This window comes from Diadema setosum, chromosome 7 (assembly GCF_964275005.1).
Source record: "Diadema setosum chromosome 7, eeDiaSeto1, whole genome shotgun sequence".
Classification (NCBI taxonomy): Eukaryota; Metazoa; Echinodermata; class Echinoidea; order Diadematoida; family Diadematidae; genus Diadema; species Diadema setosum.
The window spans coordinates 8,988,514-9,011,581 of NC_092691.1; the positions used below are offsets into that span (position 1 = coordinate 8,988,514).

At 37.5% G+C, this 23,068-nt stretch overlaps 1 protein-coding gene across 1 annotated transcript in view; it reads right to left on the reverse strand.

The window, feature by feature from the left end:
* Positions 1-9,864: 9,864 nt before the first annotated feature.
* LOC140230777 (perilipin-2-like) overlaps positions 9,865-23,068 on the reverse strand; it is a 31,252-nt gene continuing 18,048 nt past the window's right edge. The window contains 5 exon segments of the mRNA XM_072310917.1: positions 9,865-11,760; positions 20,284-20,409; positions 21,429-21,593; positions 22,656-22,683; positions 22,685-22,809. Of these exon segments, the coding sequence (XP_072167018.1) occupies positions 11,662-11,760; positions 20,284-20,409; positions 21,429-21,593; positions 22,656-22,683; positions 22,685-22,809 (543 nt within the window). The 3' untranslated portion in view covers positions 9,865-11,661.

Sequence of the window (23,068 nt, forward strand, 5' to 3'; positions counted from 1 at the left end):
AACAGAGTCGTTTGACTTGCGTAAACAACGATATAATAGGAAATTAATTATATAATATACAGTATGCATGTCTATGCAGCAGGGATTACAATAACAAGCTTATTGTAGTTAAGAAGCGATTATGCAGAGGGCCGCCATTGTAAGCATTGCTTGAAAAAATGGCCGGCCCGAGGAAAAGGTAGGAACGTACTAGATTCGTAACAATACAAATTCTGCTGCGAAGATAGCAGGGGAAAATAAACTCTGGCGTGTGATGGTGGTGAATGTGCGTGCAAGTGCTTGAAAGTGCACAAGGGCAAATAGGCTAGAATTTAGAATCATAATAAAATTGGTTTGCTGGAAGAGGAAACGATATGCGATGTTGCTATCGGGAGACCAACATAAGTCGTAAATTATTTGTTTTTAGTTCGTATTTGAAGTATACTGTAATAAAATGTGCTTCTTTAAGTTTGCTTTGAATGAAAACAAGGAGGCATATTGTTTCAACTCCTCAGGAAGAGTGTTCCATGTATCCGGACCGTGATGTCTGATCGACTTTTGAGCAAGTAAAAGCTTTGGATTACTTAAATGAAAATCATGGGAAAGACGGGTAGGGTATGAGTGAGTATGGCCATTGGTTACCAGGGCATTATGAAAAAATGGTAATAAATTTCGAGTGTGTTTATACATAAATATGGCAGTTAGGTATAAATGTATATCATGGGCCTTTAGAGTTTTTAGGCGATAAAATATGGGATCAGTGTGAGCCAAGAAATTTGAATGTGTGCATATACGAAGAGCCTTTTTCTGGAGAAGAAAAATTGTGTTCAATTTAGTTTTGCTACAGCTGCCCCATACAATATTGCAGTACATTACATAAATATTATGGTAAAAATAAGGTGTTATATAACATTATTAAAGTTCGATCGTTCATTAAATATTTCATTCTCCCTAAAACACTTGCTTTAGATATTGCTGTTGTAATATTCTGAACACGAGTATTCCAAGTTAGATTGCTATCTAGCGTCACTCCTAGGAACTTGGTTGAATGTTTCTCAACAATATTTATATCATCAATAAAAAATACTTTGAGAAAGGGTGGGTTGGGATTGAAGCGTATGAAAGTGTATAAAACATGTCTTATCAATATTCATTGAAAGCTTGTTACTTCTAAACCATTTCGAGATGTTGCTTAATTCCATATTTAATGTATCAACGAGGGTTACAATGTCCTTGTGGGAACAAAAAACGTTGGTGTCGTCTGCAAATAAGATGAAGTTTAAACGCGGAGAGGAATCGATAATATCATTACTGTTAATCAAAAAAAGTAGGGGCCCCGAGGATATATCCCTGAGGGACACCACACGACACGTTAGAATATGATGAGTGACTGGATTTGAATGCAACATATTATTTTCGATGACTTCTGCTGAACCATGACAAAGTACTCCCTCTCACGCCATAATTATGTAATTTTTCAAATAGAATGTCATGATCAATAGTGTCAAATGCTTTACTAAGATCCGTAAAGACTCAAATTATGTGCTCCTTTTTTTTTTGTAGGCGCATCAATAATATTGTCGACAGATTTTATTATAGCATAGTCGGTAGAAAACCCTTTCCTAAAACGAAACTGATTCGCATTTAATATTTCATGTTCAATCATGAACGAGTAAAGACACTTGTAAACTACTTTTTCTAAAATTTTCGATATTGCAGGTAGCAATGAGATGGGTCTATAATCTTTCACCATCGATGGATCTTCTCTTTTATAGATGGGGATAACTTTTGCGATTTTGAAGGAGTCATTAATGGGAATAGATGCTGCTAGAGAAGGACCAACATTGACAAAGAAATTGTCAAAGATATTTGCAATTTGGTCAGGATTGATGATAACATTATCATTATCAGTAGTGCTATCGGGACATTCCGTAGGTTTCTTTTTAAGTATTTTATTAACGGTCCGCCAAAGAGCACTTTTATCGTTCTTATTAGATTCGAGTTTATTTGAAATATATGATTTACGTGAAACTCGAATCAAGGTAGTTAATTTGTTTATATATGTTTTATACCTTTAAACGTTTTCAGGTGTAGGTTTTCTCAGAGATACTTTGTAAAGACGATTTCGAGTTAGAATGTGATGTATAGGGCCTTGAGTAATCCAGGGTTGCCGAGCTCGTTTCCTTCCATTTCTTTTGGGAGTTAAAGGAATATGTTTATCATAATAATCTAAATGGAGTTCAAAGATGTCATTCCATTGTTCTTCGAATAAGTCTTGATTCAATGAATCAATATTTTGTGGCGTTTCATTTCTATGCATTTTCAAGTATTGTTTGGGTTGGCGGCGTATTGGGGCCGTTACAGATTTATCATTAATCATAAAAATCGGTAGGTGATCAGATATATCTGAATAAAGAATGCCGTTCATGCAGGTTTCAGTTATAACGTTAGACAGTTTATTATCTATTAATGTTTTCCTATGGGTAGTGTTGTTTATTCTGGTGGGTTTATTGATGTGGGGATGCAGTGAGTTGGAAAGCAATATGTCATGGAAATGGGTGGGTTGTAATAAATCTGTATTGTAATCTCCCATCAAAAATTTATTTTCTCTTTCCAAGAATTTCATTAACACATTGGTCGAAGTTATAAAAAAAAAGATTGAATGTCGTTTTGTGGAGGACGGTAAATGGTACCAACTATAATATTTTTGATTTCAATAAATAAACTTTCTGCTCCCTGAATACGCAATTCAGTTCGAATTTTAGATTTAATTTGATTATTAACGTACATGGCAACCCCACCTCCTATGCCACGCTTTCTGTCATTACGAATAAAATTGTAATTTTCAATGCCAAATAGGTCCGGGGAATTGGTGTGCAACCATGTTTCTTTAACTCCTATAACGGAAAATGGAAAATCATTAAGGGAACTTAAGAATAGTTCAAACGTTTCAACATTTTTATTTAAGCTTCTTGAATTGTGATGGATTAAACTGAAATTAGCACAGATCTGATTTGCCTTATTGAAAAAAAAAACAATGACTGTTAAATTCATTGATAGTGAAGTACTGGCTTGTGTGGTTGACCAGCTGCTGGTCATCTATTCCAAAATCAAAATCCATTTACAATGAGTGACATTACGTGATAGCAGCATATCATGGCGCAACGGGAAGTGCAGTGCACATCGTATACATGGGGTGTATACGATGAGGTGCATCGGTGCGTGATATCATGTGCTGTAACAGACTGTGGTTGTGCATGTGCTAGTGTGTGAATGTATGTGCGTGTGCGTGTATGTGCATGTGCGTGTGAGTGAGTGCGTGTGAGTGAATGCAGTAGTCATTTTTCTAATTTCTGCTTTCCTTTCATATAGAAGTGTACAGTTTATGTGTCTGTTGGGGGGGGGGGGGCGGTAGCTCTCAGTAAGCTCTTGAATTATTTTCCTTTTTTTATTTAAGCGATCTCCTCTCTGTGAAGTGACCTGTATCAACACAAACGTGTGATATATTTTCGAAATAGTAAGCACCTACACTGAGATTTATTTGGATCATGAATTTTGAGTTGTTGTACAAGTCATGATGTAGGCCCTACACCCATGACAAAATGACCACCTCATAGAACTTGAAATCATAGGTATATTTTCACCAAATATTATACAGCTTAAAATGCGTAAGTTTATATTTCATGTCTATTATTCGCAAAGGAAAAGACGTAGGCCTCCGGAAGCTTCGAATACGTCAGTTGAACCCACACGAGATGGGCAATTGCAGATGAATCCTTTGGAAACCTTTGCTTCTACTCCGAGAACGATTAGACATGTTCCACTTGACTCTGTCGGTATCGACGCTGAAGCAGGCGACCACATCTACCAGGATCCTGAGGGGGTAAAGAAGGAGGCTTCCCAACCGTCAAGGACGGAGCAAGTCTTCCCACGCACAACTTTCGCGCAGACCAACGTCAATACCGCGGTCAGTACCTTTCTGACCTCACCGAGTATTCCATGTTGTCAAGAAAATAATAGCTCCCATGAAACTTCACTGGATGAAGCAGCGAGCTGTTATAAGAACTGTACCTACCAGGATGTTGATCTTGATCCTCAAAGAAACGACAGGCTCACCGATGGTGTATATGGAGCCCATGGTGGAGCATGCTTGTATGATGACAAGTTTTATAATTCGCTGAACTTCGGCGTTAGGTCCGACAGCATTTGCACTCACAAACAGAATACAACCATCAACAAACCATGCCCAATTCGAGCCAGAATTGTTACAGATTCTGATAAGAACACAGAACTGATAGCTGAATATGCGCAATCATGTAGATATCCCGACCTTGCCATGTCCATTGACATATGTGAAGACAACGATTATAATCACATTAATCATCCCTCCCACAGGGACCTTCCCCCAAGTCACACCCTTGTTTTCTCGCCTTCTACTCCGAGTTCGCAGCACAATGTTTACTCTCACAAAAAGTATCCAATGCCCTCTTCCAATGTAAGTTCCGTTAAAGCGTCACCTTCTGACGAGGTACTTTACCATCAATTGGATCCAGAGGACAGTAACGAAATTGATACCCACAAGGAACCACATTTCCATGGCGCCTTCGACTCCGACGAATATAGTCTGCTAAATCCAGAAAATATTCTCTAGATATTCTTCCTCCAGAAGTGAAAGAAACAGATAGCTTCAATGAGACTCAAGATTCCGTGAAACTGGTTGGTTTCGCCTCAAAGCCCAAAAATTGCGAGGAACTGCACGCACGGGTGAACAAAGAAAGTGGAGCACTTTTGCCGCCAAAAGCAGTATTGAGTGAGGGGATGTATGCAGAGGTGGACAAAGAACGTAAAACATGTGCTGATACAAAGCCAGAATTCTCTGAGGATCTGTACATTAATGTTACAAACAAATAGATTCTCAATAAATGAGTACGAAGTGTATAGGGGATACTGAAACATGTTATGTTGCAGACGGAATCAGCTGTATATATATTTTTTCATGTTTTCCCTAAACCTTGTCCCACTTCAAATATCCATTTAACTTTCTTATACTTCGGGAATAAGTTCAATGATAGATGTTCGACCTTACCAACTCAAGTACTGTTTGAGTTTTCAGCATTTGTGCTGTCTATTTCCCCCTTTTCATTAGATTAAGTCAAGGGCATATTATCACATGGTGGTTATTGTTCTTAGTAATGAAATGATTCAACAAACAAGTGGTCTTGGAACAACAACAACAAACCTTTGAACCCTTTTATTATGCGATGTTTCACATGTTAATGCAACCTCTTGTGTAACATCACCACAGTAAACGTAAGATAATAAATAGAAAAAAGTAAAAGACGTAATGCAAATGTGACAAGGGCAGATGAATGGTATGGAGGAGATAAGAATCCTTGCCCGGAATTATTTTTGCATAATATAAAAGACCTGTTACACTGTATACTGTAATGCCAAAGGGATGAATTAAATGATAACTGAACCTTATCAGAAAGTCCGATGAGAAAATCGTAACATTTACAAATCTATTAAGTTACGCATGAAACGCCCCTTTGGGTAGATGACAGCGATTTCAAATGTGATGATATTGCAAGTCTATTACATGTATCATAAAATCGCATCAACATGAGCTATCCATCATAAGAATTATGCCCTTCTGTACAAAATGTCGCTCGATACCTTGCAAACAAATGTTATACACACGTTAAGATATATAATATGTATATATGTATGTATATGTCAATATACTGTATATATGTACTTAAGTAATTTGATGTTTTACTTTATCATCACAGTAGTATAATTATCTCACACCTAAGCAAATGACATGCACTAATTCATTATTACGTCTCATTGAGTCTGCGCGTAATTACTTCCTTGTAAGTCTCAGCTTTGTTTGACGACTTTACAGTTCAATGTATTTATGCCTTTATGACTGCACGATTTAAAAGTCATTGTACTGAATAATGCTTATATGTTTCGTACTAAGCAAAGTTCCCACTTAGTCGAGTTGGAGTCTCGAGTTGCGTCGAGCTGCGCGAGCTTGAACTCGCGTGAACTCGCGTGAACTCGCCTGAAATTTGTCAATTTTAATGAGCTGCGCATGAGTGATCTACGAGGCAACATCGAGTTCACTACGATAGCTGTACAGTCAACCGGCAGGCCTCCGAAAAGACGAGTGATCCGAGCGTGATACGAGTCTCACCGATCTTGGTGTGAGTTGTGATGACCTGTGTACGACTTAAACCTTGCTTTCATCGAGGCATAAAGACCTTGTTACGAGCCCGTTATGAGTTCGCGCAATCCCTGCTGTTCGGTTTGGCCTCCAGTGGGGTCTTTTCTCGCATTTTCTTCTAATGGGACCTGGTCTTGTGGGTCTAAATGTTTAGAGACTTGGTCTTCTGACTGCCTCTGTAACTCATCACGGATGATCTCTTCTATTTATACTGTCTCTTCCTGCTCTGCTACCTCTACTTCTACCATTGCTTGATTGATCTCCATTTCCTTCTCCATCAGTTTTTCTTGGATTTCTTGAGCCGAGGCATGTTTGTTTGTTTGTTTGTTTGTTTTTTGGTCTTAATTTTTACGTAGTTCTAGAAATGTAATGGCAATGATCTATTTGTGCACGTGCACGTGCGTTTAGGGTTGAATGATTGTCTCCTGTCTTGAAAACGCTGGGAAAATGTGAATAATTCCATATTAACAGGTCAGTGCAATGCACTCTGAATAAGCTAATACAAAACTTGTAAGTTTCAGAGCTCGATCTAAACTCGCGCTTAGCGTTAAGATTTATGATATGTATATATGTATGTATAATATTATGTAAATATATATGATATGTACATTATTAAGTAATTCAATGTGTTTACTTTATCATCACAGTAGTATAATTATCTCACACCATAAGCAAATGACATGCACTAATGCATTATTACGTCTTATTGAGTCTGCGCGTAATTACTTCCTTGTAAGTCTCAGCTTTGTTTGACGACTTTACAGTTCAATGTATTTATGCCTTTATGACTGCACGATTTAACAGTCATTGTACTTAGTAATGCTTATATGTTTCGTGTTAGCATTGACATTACGTAAAAAGCAGATTAGTGAACATTTATAAACTATTGATCAAGAATCAATAAATGAATGTTGCAAACAGAAATGTATTCTGCCTATTTCTAGTATGCAAGATTACCAAATATGAAATAAAATATGATTAGAAATATATGCCATAACATTTTCAAAAGAATGATTATGACGGTCTTATTAATACCTCATTGCACCAGTATGCCATAAGTTATGAAGACTATAACCTGTCACTGCGTCTAAAGTATAGTGAGAGAAGACATTGATGAAACTGTTCTAAAGTAAGTTGGTTTGCCTGTTGTGCAAGGAAAAAACAACAACCATATCACCATGATGAATACTGTATGTGATATTACCTAGTGTAACCATTAAACTATGTGTTAATGTAACCTACCCAATTCTATTCGATGAGTGTTGGTTTCAAGTTTAGTTTAACGCTTAATATATTAATGATTAGAAAGGGAACATTAAGCAGATATCTACCAATCCTGATGATGTAGCTTTCCATTTTAAGAGTTGTCATTTTGAAAAGAACAGAGGAACTTTGTCACGGTTGTTTGTAGATTGATCTAGAAGTGCGTATTGACATAAGAGCAAATGACTTTGTGCTGTGGTGAAATCGAAAGATAATCATAACTTGGGCCAGTGGCGGATTCAGGGGAGGGGGGGGGGGGGGGCCGTACGGGCGCCCCTATTTTTTTTTTTTGTTAAAACAAAAGCAATGAAAGGAAAAAATGAAAGTTCGCTCCTCCCCTTGTTTTATTTTGCGCCCCTTTAATGACTGAAAGGTAAACCAAATTACTGTCCTCTATTGTTTTATTTAACAACTATAGAATACTGATTTATGGTTTCAAGATTTACAAGTGTCTGATTGATGTGTGGACGGGGCAAAGAGGGATGACCACAACTTACAGCGTATCACTACTTTTCACAATTTATCCCGAACCACACGATGACACCGTAAGGTGCAGCATAACAGCAACAACCAAAACGTCAAATTATAAAAGATAAAAATCGCTAGTTGTGCTATATATTCATGAAAACAAGCTCGTGTCAATGTTATAAGAGTAGCCTACTTACGGGAACATGGAGAATGCAATTTTCTTTTTTGAATGTTTGGAATCATTGTGGATTTCAGGTAGAAATTCTTCGAATACAATACCGTATGTCCCCAAAAAAAAATTACAAACGGGAACCTCCGCAATGATATCTTTAAAAATATTGAATCAAACTAATACAAAGTCAGGGTATGAAACTATAACTCATTGCCCACATCTTAGAGAAACCCCCATTGGATTTGCTTCAGAGGTCAAAGAGAAATGAGGAATTTTGTAGAGGATGTCAGGATCTCTTCCCTCCAAGTTCTCTCTATTGTATTCACACACAAGATCATCAAAGTGCTAAACTTGGAACAATCAGACTCATGACATGCTTTACAACAATCCACATTTCTCTGTGACCGCTTAACCAAATCGAATAGGTTTTCTTCATTAGAGGTAAAATGTCATTTTTAAGACTTTGAAGTAGCATTTAGACAGGTTAATCATATTGGGTGTTATCAATGCGAAAATTTGATTGTAATTTTGAATTACAATAATTCCATGAACATGTAAACATTTCGGATTGAGTTAAAAATCAAACAAGCAGCAAACTCCAGGAAAATTCGAATACAGTATTTTCGGACTGGAGTATGGAGAATCAATTTAGCCCTTCAAAACCTCCATGCTTTCCTTCTTCGCATTGATCCGTCAACCGGTTGACAGGGGTATGGGTCCACTCATCAGGGAAGATTTAAATATTACAGCATCATCTCAGGAATGAAAGTGCTGAAGAATTTTATTCATGGATTTCTCTACAGACCTCATAGATACCAAGTGTGTAGGAGGAATGACAAATAGAATCACATCTACACAGTATTTCAAACTCAAAGAAAGCGGCTACCATTCACAGTAACATCCGCAGGTCAAATGAAAATATTTTCCACAATAAAAAGCTGTAATGGTATATCCTGCAAGGTCTTTAAGACTTCCAACAAGAGAACTTGATTGTATCAGTGAAACAAACCCGAAATCCGAAGACACTTTGAGGAAGAGCAGCCATATTATGGAAGGTTATAAAAGGAGATAAACCGTATACTGTACAGTAATTGCACTCAACTCGTTCACGATTTCATGGATGTGAAAGTACCGTGGAAGAATACAATGTATCTACCAATAGCTGTAGACAATGCATCAACATCTTGCCTGTGTAATTTCTTTCTAAAAATGGTTGCTCAAAATCCTGTGGTACATGTATCACTTTCTCTAAATGCTCGGGAATTCATCGTGCGTCAAAAAGCAATTCTGTTTGTAGGAGCTGTCAAGTTTCCACACGTATATTGTATAGGCTCACTCAAGGAGTGGACGTGTTAAGCGGATGTACATGCGCAGTCTCATCAGGTGCACTTGGGTTACTCATAAGAGTGTAATCTCTTTGCCCCCCCCCCCCCCACACACACACACATACACACTTGTGACATATTTTCCTGTTTTCTCCTGTCAATTATCCTGTCAAAGATGTCTTTTGTACCACTTCTTGCATCGCCATCTCTCCATGAAGCAAATGAATTTAAATGTATGGATTTTTTTAAACATAATGTGCACGCAGGCGCGCACACACACACACAAACACTTCATTGATGTCACTTCTCTTTGGAAGAATATCATATGTCTATTGCTGTCTATTATTGCAAAGAAGCAGCAAAAAGAGTAGCAAGAAAAGGGGTATTAAAAAAAAAGAACAGTAGACAGAATTCATGTTTGCTTACGTGCAGTATTTCTTTTATTGAGACAAGAATATGTCAAATGAATTTTCTTAGAATGTATATATATTATAAATCATAAAATAAAGCACATGTATAACTATTATAGAAAGACACATAAACTTGTCTCTTAATATTTCATATAAGCACAAATAAATTCTGTAGGCTTCTATAAACTGCGAATGTTTCGGTAATAATGCCTGTAAATGCTAAGAAGTCTAAACACAATGCAGCACAATTATTCCCATTATCATGTGACATTAGGGTCATTTGCCTTCACCACTTTTAAAAAAGTATCTAAAGTATATTAAAGGTATGATTAAAATCCCACCACATGTTAACCATGAGTCGCACAATTTGCATTCATATGTTTTCAATAAATACACCAAATTATAATGTAGGGTAAGTTTAGGTGATATCCTGGATGTTTAAACTGAGTAAGCAATAAATGAAGACAATCACATAAAATCATTTGTTGTTGTTGTTCAACGGGTTAGCAAGTGTATTATATTGACTTATTTTCCCCAAAAGTAATGAACTATCAATATCAATCATTTATTGTGACAAACTGACTCCATACATCGGATATGCATGAAGATGTTTTTTAACTGGAGTGTCACTTTTGTCATCCACAGGAGTATTTGATCTAGCACAACGATGCTTCCTTTCTTATTCAGAGGAATGTCTAAGTTTGACTACAACTATACCTTAGTCACCTTTTTTAGAAGAAATCCTAGCTATTATTGTCCTTCAGTGCACATGAAACATTCTAATCCACATCACACAGGACTGTTTGGAAATATCACATCATCACATGCCAAAGAATATATCAACAAAGCCTTCAAGTATATACCTGTATGTAGTGTAATATTTCTTTCCCATTCCATAAACATTGTACCTCCATTCCAACCATACCGGTACTGAATGTCACAAGCTTTCTCATTGAAATACAGATATAAGCCATGGGAGTGCAACTGATTGCACATTACAGGTGCTCATTTGTGCAAGAGGCACTAAACAGAAAGCTAGTGATGCACAGAATATGAATTCTGCATCTTTAGCTGGCTTTGCAACATGCTCTGGAAACTATAAAACCTTAACGCCTCTGATGTGATCATCTGCTTTGCAGTATACATGTACTGCATTGAGTAGGCATATCACCAAAATTTAACTGGAAAATCTGAAAAATAGTCAACACTGATGACTACATGTACCACATAAACTGCTTCTTTCAAAGACTGTGAGAACTTTTACAACATCATGAATAATAACTGACAAGCTGACAGTTTCAATGTGCTTTGAGTTTCTGCTTTCTTACCCTGTACCCTCTTTAAAGTAAGGACCTTTCAAGGAATTACATGATGGATTTGTATAAAGCATCCTTGTAGTACGTAGCTTTGGAGACTGAACTACATTTCCCTGTCAATTAAGACTTCCCATTTCCGGCAAGGGTTTTCTCTGATAATGCAAATCTTCCACTGTAATACTAGAGTTTTGTTATAATGACGATACTAGCTCTGCACATACTTCTTAGATGGCTACAGACGCACTGAGGGTGCTAACAGGATGAAAAGTAGTAACGAGAAGAACCACATAAAGGTATTTTCACAGGAAAGCGTACACAAAGGTGATTGCTTGAAAAAGATGCAATCTTAAGCTTTTCGTTATGGGGGGGGGGGGGGGAACATTCACAGAAAGAGCCTGACAAAATTCACTGAGTGTAACATTGCATAAAATCCTACAAAATCTGCTCAAGGGAAAATCATCGTCATTGCAGAGAATCTGCCGTACAGCCAAAAAATTTAGATGTCGCTCGACGTGTCACTGCGGATGTCAAAGTCGCCTTCGTCTGACCCAATGACGTAGTCAAATTCTATGGAGTCGATGTCCACATCTGGTACCTGTGGTGGGCGAGAACAAAAGTACAGGCAAATTCTTATAAGACAGCTATAAATTCTCCCTTCACACCACTGTTCATGAGCACAATGGGCAAAACACATTATTATGGTTAAAACATACATCCATGGACAAATAAATAATATATGAACTTTTCTGAATGAACTTTGAAGAAATATTACCATGATTCATCAATTAGCCATATTTTTTCCCAGAAAAAAAAAATAAATAAGAGAAAAACTACCCCCCCCCAAAAAAAAAAAGAAGAAGAAGAAGAAGAAGAAAACTACAAACCTTAGTACATGTTCGTGCAGGTGAAGTAAAGAGGAAATCAATTTCTACTGTGGATTTTGCATGATTACACAACCTAAAATATGGCAAAGCAGGAGGACTGTGCATTAAACTGGGGTTAATTCCATACAACTGCTTTCTACAAATGTATCACAAACTAACAGCAGCAAAGTTGTATAATTGAATAAAATAGGGGATGGGTGGGCTGGACTGGGATTAGCACTGTTCTGGATTTGTATATCAACTGACCTACTGACATCAGATGAGTCAGAGTTCTAGCTGTACCATGTGTGTGGGTTTAATGCACATATTTGTGTTTGATGTTGCTGTGAAAGATCATTAACCTGTTGAGGACGAGTCCCAAGTATACTCCGGCAAACGTCTATGGGAAATGGGTGTTGCAGCAAAATCAGCTCATTGCCGATGGGTTAATAATCACAAGTGTTACTGGAAATGTTTCTCCCATGCCCCTCCCTCTAGCTTTGAGCTAGACTTTTGATACAGTACAGTGTCTCATTTGCATTTTTTTTTACTAAAACCCTGATGTAAGGAATTACTGAATGCAGTGTATACATGTACACCTGTAAGAGTTCATTTACGTGTAGACCACAGTTGTTTCAATAGCATGTGATGTCTTTAATTTGGGCACTTTCTGCTCCCACTGACAAAAGTGTGGACCATCACAGTTCACTTTGTTTCATTTACATGTATGTCTCATTTTGAAAAGTGTTGGATTGCTGTGCATGTGCTTGTGTGTGTGTGCATAATTATGAAATAGATATATGTGTGGGATGACAACTATATTCTAAACTTCTGTTACATTGTAGCATATACACAATATTCTGTTGAAAGAGTTAGCCTTGTAAGTCACAGGATTAATGCCATTTCTGCTCTGTTTTCCTCACAAACACAAATAATATATATTTGGTACATGTACCTGCATCTATCTGTCATCTCTGTATCTGATCATAATATACAGTGTACTCCCATGAATAAATTTTGGAGCATTTCTGGAACTGTGAATATCTGCATTTTTCTGTAATAACAGATTAGTGTGTCTCAGTCACACCATGACAGTAAATGCGCAACAATCCTGGCTGTCAATCCTACCAATAAAGAACTATGAAGGATGCTTACTCATTTTCTATTCTCTCGCTCAGAGATCACTATCCACTGCAGCCTGTAACCACACACTGATAGACAGGATGGGCTACATGTTTTTCCATGTACACAAGGGTACATGAAGAGTTCTTGCTATGAAATTGTTGCAGTTGTCATCACTTCAAATGGTTTTAATCCTCCCAATCCATTATTATGTGCTTCTTTATATATTCAGCTTCTTTTGTCTGATGTATCAATCAATCATCTGATTCACTAATCAGCAGCAGTCTCTGAACACATTCATACGCTGTAGATGGGAACATACCCCTGGTACATCATTTCTCAGCATTTGACAAGATGGAGATAGTAAATTTCTTGTTACTGTCCAAATTCCCTATAAATATTAAGGAAAGAAAAGCTTCTTTTGTAAGGCTTGCTAGATTTTCTTCACATGCTCTGATATTTTACACAAAGCATGGGTGTGCTCTGTTCTTCCCCTATCACTGTGCAGGATGTGTTGTATGTTGCCCTTTACATAATACAATACTCTACCCGAGTTAACCCCTTAATGACCCTTTTGTCAAGATTGTGAAGAAAAAAAGAGTAACTAGGTTTATTTCCTGGAGGTAAAATTCTGTAAAAGTCATCAAACTTATATCTTCTGTCAATACGGACAGAGATTTGGGGCTGACAGAAATTTTCCTTTAAAAGGTCACCATGGAATATTGAAACTTTACTTTGGGTTTTCATCAAAGAGAAAAAAGTAAAAGTGTTTACTATTCATTTTTCCTAGTCAGATGTTAAATGTTTCACATGACAATGGGGGGGGGGGGGGGGTGGGGGACAGGAGAGGGTGAAATGAATTTTAAACCACTGATATCATTTTGATAGAAGTGATGTACTTGTAAAAACAAAAACAAAAAAAAAACATACACGCACACACACACAGATACACGTACATTCATACAGAAACATACCCTGGTAATTACGTATCATAGCATTTACGTCAATGTTGGGCAAATTGTCAATCAGTTGCAATGAAAACATCTCGACGGAAGAATTTCACTAATTTGAATGATTATCATAGCACTTTGACACCATTGGAAAGGAGGTCCCCCTCCCTTCTTCCACTGCTGGAGACAAATGAAATGTCTAAGATTCATGTGATTGTTACTGTACATTCTATGTACCTCCAAACTGGCAGCTAGCTAGGAGCCAATGCCAAAAGTCTGAAACACTCATTGCACACTCAGCTTTACCCTCACTCTGATCTGACCTGTGACATGCAACATTCCATTCATGCACTTCATTGCACAGATGACAACATGGGAGATGTCAGCACTTCAGAAATTTTATTATTAATACTAGGTCTTTGATACATACATGGCAGCAAAAAGATTACTGGTAAGTACATGTATAAAGTGTAAGCATATCAGCAACCAAAATCTTGTTTGAAGATACTGTAAAAGTATTGCGCTATCTCGTCATATAAAAAAGGAAGACAAAACAAAATCATTCTCAAAAGTAACCACCTCATGTGAATTTTTTCTCATATTGTGACTCATTCACTTGCAAATACTGAGAAAATGTTGGAACACTGAGAAACAGTGTTTATTTCGTTTTGTATATGAGCACACATATCTGAACACGAAATATATCACACTATTGTATTAATGTTAGTATTCTGTCAAGAAATCATCAATGAAAATCCATATCACAAAACATCTTTACAGATCATACTGATTCAACAAAGTACTGCACTTGAGAAATGATGATTAAAATACAATACTTGGTGCAAGAACTTTTGAAGAAATATAACACATCAATGCCAATCTACATTGCAAAATATGTGCCAACACACCAAAATCCATCAATTCCACTATTTAGAGATTACAAAGGTACAGTGGAACCCTGTAATTAAGGATGGATATACATGTACATGTACATAATCATATTTTAAACAAAGCCCTTTAAAAAAAAAAAAAAGTAATCAGCCAGTCCAAGCTCTTTATATATACAGTGTATATATTTTTTTTTATCAGTAGCCTGATAGAGTGAGAAACCTTATAAAACAAGCAAATTGTCACTGTTTTAGATCATCAATACATTTCATCGTTCACATCATGAAATGCATTGCACAATCCACTTAGTATAATACACAATGCATAATCAAGAAGTGTGGAGAGCAAGAAGACAATAATATGATTGGACTGACATGACAGCAATACAATAGAATATAAATTGACAGTAACAGAATATTACAACACCCCAAATCACCAAAACAATCTTGAGCAAATTGTGTATGAAGACCAACACAAACTGTGCAGCAGTATTTATTGACCTGTTTATGTTGTACAAACACTGCAAACTTTATCCTCTTTGCAACATCACATACTGGTACTGAAAGGGCCATTCACTTGCAAAAATTGCACAAAATGCATGCTTGAAAATGATTGTCTGGTTTACAGTTCAAATTTGCGCACATCTGTGCATGTAATAGCAACTATGATTTCTTTCATCATGAACACTCTGTTAAAGCCTTTAAATTTTCCATAAAATCAGGTTTACATCATCTACAATACACCATGTAAAAAAACAACAACTTTGAAACAACATACAATTTCTCTGAAAAATCACAGGTTCCAAAGACATCCGAACAAACATACAAACACATAATATGCTCTGAAAAGACAATGCAGTTTAAATTTAACCCAAACAAGAATGCTGACAAATACAAAACAAAGCTACAGCATGTATAAAATCTTTAATTTGCCTCAAAATGTGACTTGTACTAAGATATTCCAGGTTCAGATGGCAAAAATGTAGCACTGAATGCCTCAAAAACAAACATAATACCAATTTCAGAAATGATTATATCAACAACAAAAAAAGCAGAAGAGGGGGGGGGGGAAGAGCATGACAAGGGGAGGTCAGTCAGCAGCTAATACATGGGTAGCTCTGCAGACCATGGTAGTGGGATGGCAGTGCTGATTGAGATGGGGGATGTATACCAGTGAAGATGCCCTCACACCAAATTGATAGTGTTGATGGGTGTCCTCGTGTTCTTTCACCTTGATGCTTATATGTACTGACGCCTTGAGGTGAATGGTTGGGAGAAAAGTGCATATAGACTGTTGCAGGGACTTCAGGGAGCCAGAGTTAAGTGCTTTGTTCATTGCCCTCTTCCAGATTTCACCTGTTTCCAGCGGATGACGAATGACTTTTCTGTGCCTTGTGACTGGGGAGCAACTATTGGGATGCAGTTTTTGGTCTGGTTTCTCTGTAAGCTGATACCCTGCGATGAGGGTGCCTAAAGCCATGGGAAGACCTTTAAATGTTCCAGTGTATGGCTGCTGGTTGCTTAGTCATTGGGATGGAGGCTCGCTATTAGCGTAGCTGTGGTCCTGTCCGCATGGCAATGGTGATGGGGTCTGTATTTCAGCGACATGCCCATTCGATGTAGACTTGTAAGAGGCCAAGTATGTCCTCGCGCTGCTTGGTACCTGGGCATTGTGCAAACAAAGGAATGAGGGCAAGGATTCATTCGGGGGCTGGCTGTCGCTAGAGATACCATCCACTTTAAAAGGTAGGGGTGGGGCACCAATTCCATGGCAAGAATTTCCAGATATATCTCATGCGTAGCCCACGGCACACACACCTTTGTATTACTTGATGCTCTCCCACATGATATGATCAAAAACCTGCAGCAAGCTTATCATGTAATCAGCAACCAAAAGGCTCAAATGACTCAGTCACTCAAATAAGACCATTGTAACAGACAAAACACCTGTACTATCACCAACAATCATCAATCTACAAGTTCATATCAACAAGAATTTGAATACAATGCAGCACTTACAAGGTCAGCCTCCCTCTCTCTATCTCTCTCTGCATCTTAAATCTGTTTCGTTTCTTGTCAGAGTTGTCATGCATAGCTGTGTACATATTCACCCTACATCACTAATCATTTTTTAACACAATTACTGTGAATGTATATGATGCCTATCCCCTACACTTTTTTTTTATGCATGAGGTACTTGTCATCCAAAGTCATTAGTATCTTGCCATTACATATTTGAAAAGAGAATGAAGAATATTACCCATATGTGTTCCAGTGTAAAATTCAACAAGTTTGATATCAGAAAATAACTAATGAAAAGTGCTTGATAAAAAAATCAAAACACATGTAGTGTGACAAGTATATTACTCCAAATATCAGTATGCTTAAACTATGCAAGTGATTGAAAGAACGCCTTCTTTATGCCTTCATGCAGACTTTTGCAACAGTATCATGTGTACACATGGACAGCACAACTGAAACGGAAAAAGGAAGACTGCGCTTAAAGATGGTTTTGTTTCTATTCCCCCCCCCCCCCCCCATTTTGCATTTTGTCTTCTTTACGTTTACTTGATTGGCCAACAACTACAATGTATTGTCTGCTTAACCCCATATTTTCTTCTGGCATTTGAATCCTACTTTCCTGATCACTTTAAAAGAGCTACAGATTTTGGAAGTGTTATTCTTCTCTTAAACAAATACTAATGGGACACATTTGAGTATCATCTCTATAAAACAATTCAATCAACCCCTTCGCTTATTAGTACACTATACATGTACATGTATGCATGCTTCTGCATACTGTACCCTGCATCAACTAAATCCTTATCTACAGTGGCCCATGGACAGATCTTTTTCAACTCAATGTTTAATTATAAGCTGTGATGATGTTTTACTTCTCCATCTGATACCAAGAACTGAAAGTAACATGACAACCTCTTTCTCAGACTAGAAATATTGAATACAGACTCTGGCACTCTGCTCAACAAGCATAGTGTGAAAATGATACCATACAAACAGCAGTGTGTACAGAATAAAAACCAGTCAGTTGAGACAATTTTGTGATCACAGAAAATTCTACACTTTGCAGTGCACAAAATGTTAACGGAAAAGCTATTGACACACAAACAACAACAATGAGAGCTTAACCTTGCGAAAGGTATGATGAAATCATAAATCACTACCAGGTCTCACTCTCGTGTTATTACTGCCTCAAACTACCCAGTGAGTTACACAAGTTGTATCATTTCAATGGCAGGTATGTGATAGTTTGCCACCAGAAGAAAACCAGGACACCATATCCAGCAACTTTTGTGAGTGTGTGTGTGTTTGTATGTGCGCGCTGTGTGCCTGTGTGCACTGTGTGCACTGTGTGCCTGTGTGTATTTGAAGGATATTGAGCTGAATGAGTGTGTCAAAATGAAAAATGTATTCACATGACATGATCAAGCAGTACTAGCTCAGACATCCGTATGTCTGCACCACAAAATACCATTTTGTATGCTATCATCATCTCTGTCCACTACGTATGTACATTAGCAATGAACAGGTACAGTAGTCCATCACCTTAACTTTCGCATTCAAGCGACATTCATACATTGTCAATCTTGTTTCTTGCTTTATGGGGGGAGGGAGGGGATGAGTGTGTCTATTTTCACAGGGCCACTTATTTTGTCTGTCAACAAGAAAAAAACAAAATGTCAGTAAACAAAATGTTGGTCGCTTATCCATAATCTGCTTTGCTTTCTAGTCAAAGCATCAGTGGAAAAATGTAAACAAGCTCAACCCTGCCCTATAAAGCATCAATATTTGCCTGCTTGTTATGGCTATTCTCATGATTCCTGGGTCCATATTTTTTTTAATTTTTTTTTTGCATTCACAGTCATAATACATACCTATCAACAATAGGGTCAGCTCTACCTGCCACACATCTCTATTGCTATGTCTATGAATGTATTTTATCATCATGACTAATACAAGTCATACTCCTCCTGATCTGTTTTGTTTTGTTCTGTTTTGTTTTTTAAAGAGAAGACTGTGAGAGCATGTGTGAATGTCATTAACATTAACATTTCCCTCAAATATTACAAACTCTGATAACTTACTAAATTTGATAATATTCAGCTAACAATACACTGTTCCACATGTCTCTATCAAAATGGAGCCGAACGTCGAGTGAAGTGTCAGTCTGACAACAGGGAAGCAAGGTTATCACAGCATGCTGCCTTCCCACCAAAATGTACCAGTAGACAACCCAACATGAAGAAGTGTCTGTTAATGTTCAAACACTTATTGAGCAGGAGAACATCAGATCAAAAACTCTGGAACTCCTATTCGAACAGGGCCATGAAAGAGACTTACACCAAATAAAACACTTGATTCATGACGGTGTACAGCAATGCATAAAGGTCATGAAATTGGTACTAATTAGCTGCCGCACAAACTCCATCGACAAACAAAGTGGTACCACATGCACCCAATTGACACTTTTATGAACACAATGTTTCAACCACAGAATATCAGAACACTATGGTGAAAACTTCAACACAAACATGATCACAAGTGAATGACTCCACATACGGTTCATATTAGCTTGGTTCAAACTTACACAGCACATCTACTAATCAATCACTAGAGTAGGGTATCTTACTGTGGCCGTAATTTCCAGTTTCTGCATAATTTGTTGTGGAGACCATAATATCTAACATTGCCTGATGACAATTTAAAGAGATATGAACAACTTAAAATCTTCTCTATTTCATATTTACAAAGATATGAAAAAACAAACAAACACAACACACATGCATTTAAACACTGCTTGTGGCTAAAACTTTCCTAAAATTACTGACAAAACTTTTTTTTTGGTGGAGGGGAGTAAGAACTTCTGCTCGTGTGTTTTTTTAGTTTGAAAGAATGTATTTATACACTGCTTGTGGCTAGAACTTTTCTGAAACTACTGAAAATGTTTTTTTTTTTTTCTTCTTCTTCTTTGGTGGGGGGGGGGGGGGGAAGAGGGATTAAGAACTTCTGCTTGTGTATTTTTCAGTTTGAAAGAATGCTTGCATGAAAAGTTTGAATGTTTTTACTCCTATTTCAAGTTACCCTTTCCTCTTTTATTCTAAAATAAAGATAAAATGAAAAGAATATTCTAAAAGCATGCATATGAAAACAGTATGATCACATAGAAGGAGATGAGGGATACTGGATTAAAAAAAAAAAAAAAAAAAAAAGAGGGAGAGAAAGAAGAATAGCAGGAAAGAAGACATGAGATGTTAAAATGCAGTTAGTCTTGACTTACCAGCCACTGGAGAGGAGTCGACGACACGAGGAAGTCCGCCAGAGACATGGTGATGTCGGTCAGTCTGTTCAACTGTTGTTTCGCTGAGCTGACCACGTTGGAGGGGAGCTCACGGACAGTCTGGACCTGGGCAAAGAAGTATGACATGCCATGTGATACTTCATGGATGTCTTCTCTCTCTCTATCTCTCAACTTCATCAACTGTTGCTAGTTATTTCCTCACAGAAACAACTCTAATGCATTATGACCGTATGAATTATTATCATAACAATGTGCACTAATAAATCTTGCCTATATCCTTTGCTGAATATTTATAATGTCATTCTTCTCAAAAAGTAAACACACTGATAATACATAAAGAACATAATGAAGATAAATAAGAATGAGTTTACATTGAATGTTATACTAGTACTCCATAACAAATTTTGTTTGATTTGAAAGTCAAGATGAATGTGTCATGTCTTATTTTCTTTAATCACTGTTGCACTACACTACGCATGAATCTGATTATATCTTGATTATTCTTGAGGGCTGAACATAAAGACTGATGATGCAGAGTACTAACAAATACATAGTGTGTTAGAATTTGCATATTTACTACTGTAAAGTGGTTGACCTGTCTTTTCCATGGGGTCTACAAAGGCAGGTGTCTATGGGAAATGTGTGTTGTGGCAACAGTCCGTCCTCATCGGGTGAAGGAGTCTATTTGCCAATACGTTCCTGAAACAAGAATCTTCCAACATTGTACCAACAACCACCATTGTACCGGGAGCTCTCCTGAGTTCTGCACTTTCAGTGTGTCACCTGACCCTTTTGTCTGTCCAGTCACATGATTCATACATGTTTAACAAGACAGGCAAAGAAAATTGCATGAAAAGATTTTTTTTTTATTTTTATTTTTATTTTTTTTTTTTCACAGATCATCACTGGTAGACAACTTCTGCTACTTTTGAGTCTTGATTCATTAAATACTTTATACCATGCTTTTAGAGAAGACATGAAGGGCATTACCCTCTGGAGCCAGAGATACATCATCATTTGATAGTGCTATGCTTGCTACTTTTCTTTGGCAAGGAAGGATATTCCTCACACTTGATGAAGCATTGATGAGGAATTCGAATACCAGCTGATCTCCAGCAACCTACCTCTTCCAGGGAGTTATAAAGGGCTTCTGCCAGATCGCGCCCCTCTTCCACCTTGGTTGCTAGGCTCTGCGGGAGGAGGCGGACACACCCGGCGATGTTGCCGCTCAAGACTTTGAGGCGACTGGCTAGGCTGCGGGCGATGGCGAGAGTCTTCTGTTCACCATTCTGTACAGCAAGAGAGAATTAGGATAGGCACAGGATTAGGACAACAAGTACTGTAAAACCAGAAACATTCACAAATTGGAGCCGAATCCTTTTTTGCAGCATGAAACTTTTCAATTGCCACTGACATTCTTTGCATTGTGGATACATCACCTTACATCTTACTTTTGCAAATCTTGACTTCTCACAAATTTGCAAAAGTTTCAAGCAAATTCCTGGTTTTACAGTACAGGAAAGAACCATGCTTGAAGGAGATATTTGGTGCACTTCTGCTACATCTGCAAAGTTTGTGCAGATAACAAAGTGTTAAATATGGAGAGATTCTTCTATCCTGTTAGATTCAAGTTCTTAGCTTGAAGCTGCACTGAATGCATCAGCCACTCTCTCAGCTGACTAGGTAAAATATTACTTCTTGCTGCCATTTGATGTCAGAACATACAACTCCTCAGCAAGTTTATCTCAAATCATCTAAACAGAGCTACTAAGCTTGGGATTTATGACATTCTAATTTTACAAACTGAGTTATTAGAAGACACATTTCTTTTCACTTGTTTTGCAACAAGAAATTAAACTAATTTCATGAGGAAAGTTGGTCTCTACATTTAATGTATGCCCTTTCTGAAGTAGTAGATGAAATTATTTTTTGATTACTTCCTACTATAACTCACATGTTGTTTGTACCATTATTGTAAAAGCAAAAACCATACTAAGCTGAAGTTGTGATGTTGCATCTTCTTCTCAAGAATGTTACAAAATAATCACTCCACTGCTCCCGTTTTCGTGCTCATTTGGTCAAAATACACCATATAAGTTCTCAAATACACTCTGTTTTGTTTCTTTTTGTTTCTTGCTAAACAACTTTGTGTTTTTTTTCAACAGGAATTGCAAACAATTCTCTTTGTGTTGTACAGGAACTTTTGAGTGATGATATTACTCAATATGCATGCCTTGTTTGAATTGATCATTGCAATTTTGAATGTTCAAAAAAAAAAAAAGAGGACAAGACAAAGAAGAATTATATTTATTTCTGGCAGCTAGTGCCTGGTCAGCTGGTCAAGGGCTTACGGAGGCTTCAACTTCATCAGTGCTGTCCTTTCTCCTCTCCCTCCTCCAGCGTCCACTCATCCCAGGTCGTCCAGAGGGTCTGCTGCGTAGTCTCGATGCGCACCTGGACTGCCTGGCTGGCTGGTTGGATCATGTGCTGCTTTGTGTAATCCATCTGTGGTGGGTTGACGGTGACAAAAGGAACACACAACAATAGTGATGCCAAATTATTTCCATTAATAATACAGATGAGCGTGATTACTGCTGAATCACTTCCCAGTGCAAGAACACCCACCTCCCGCATTGAGACAGCTGTCCTACAGCTGGAATGTGATGATGAAAACATAATTGACCCGTGTTTCACACAAAGATAATTTGTTCAATTACTTGATTGCTCTTTCCTCCCTTAATCATGCAATGTTAAGTTCAAACTT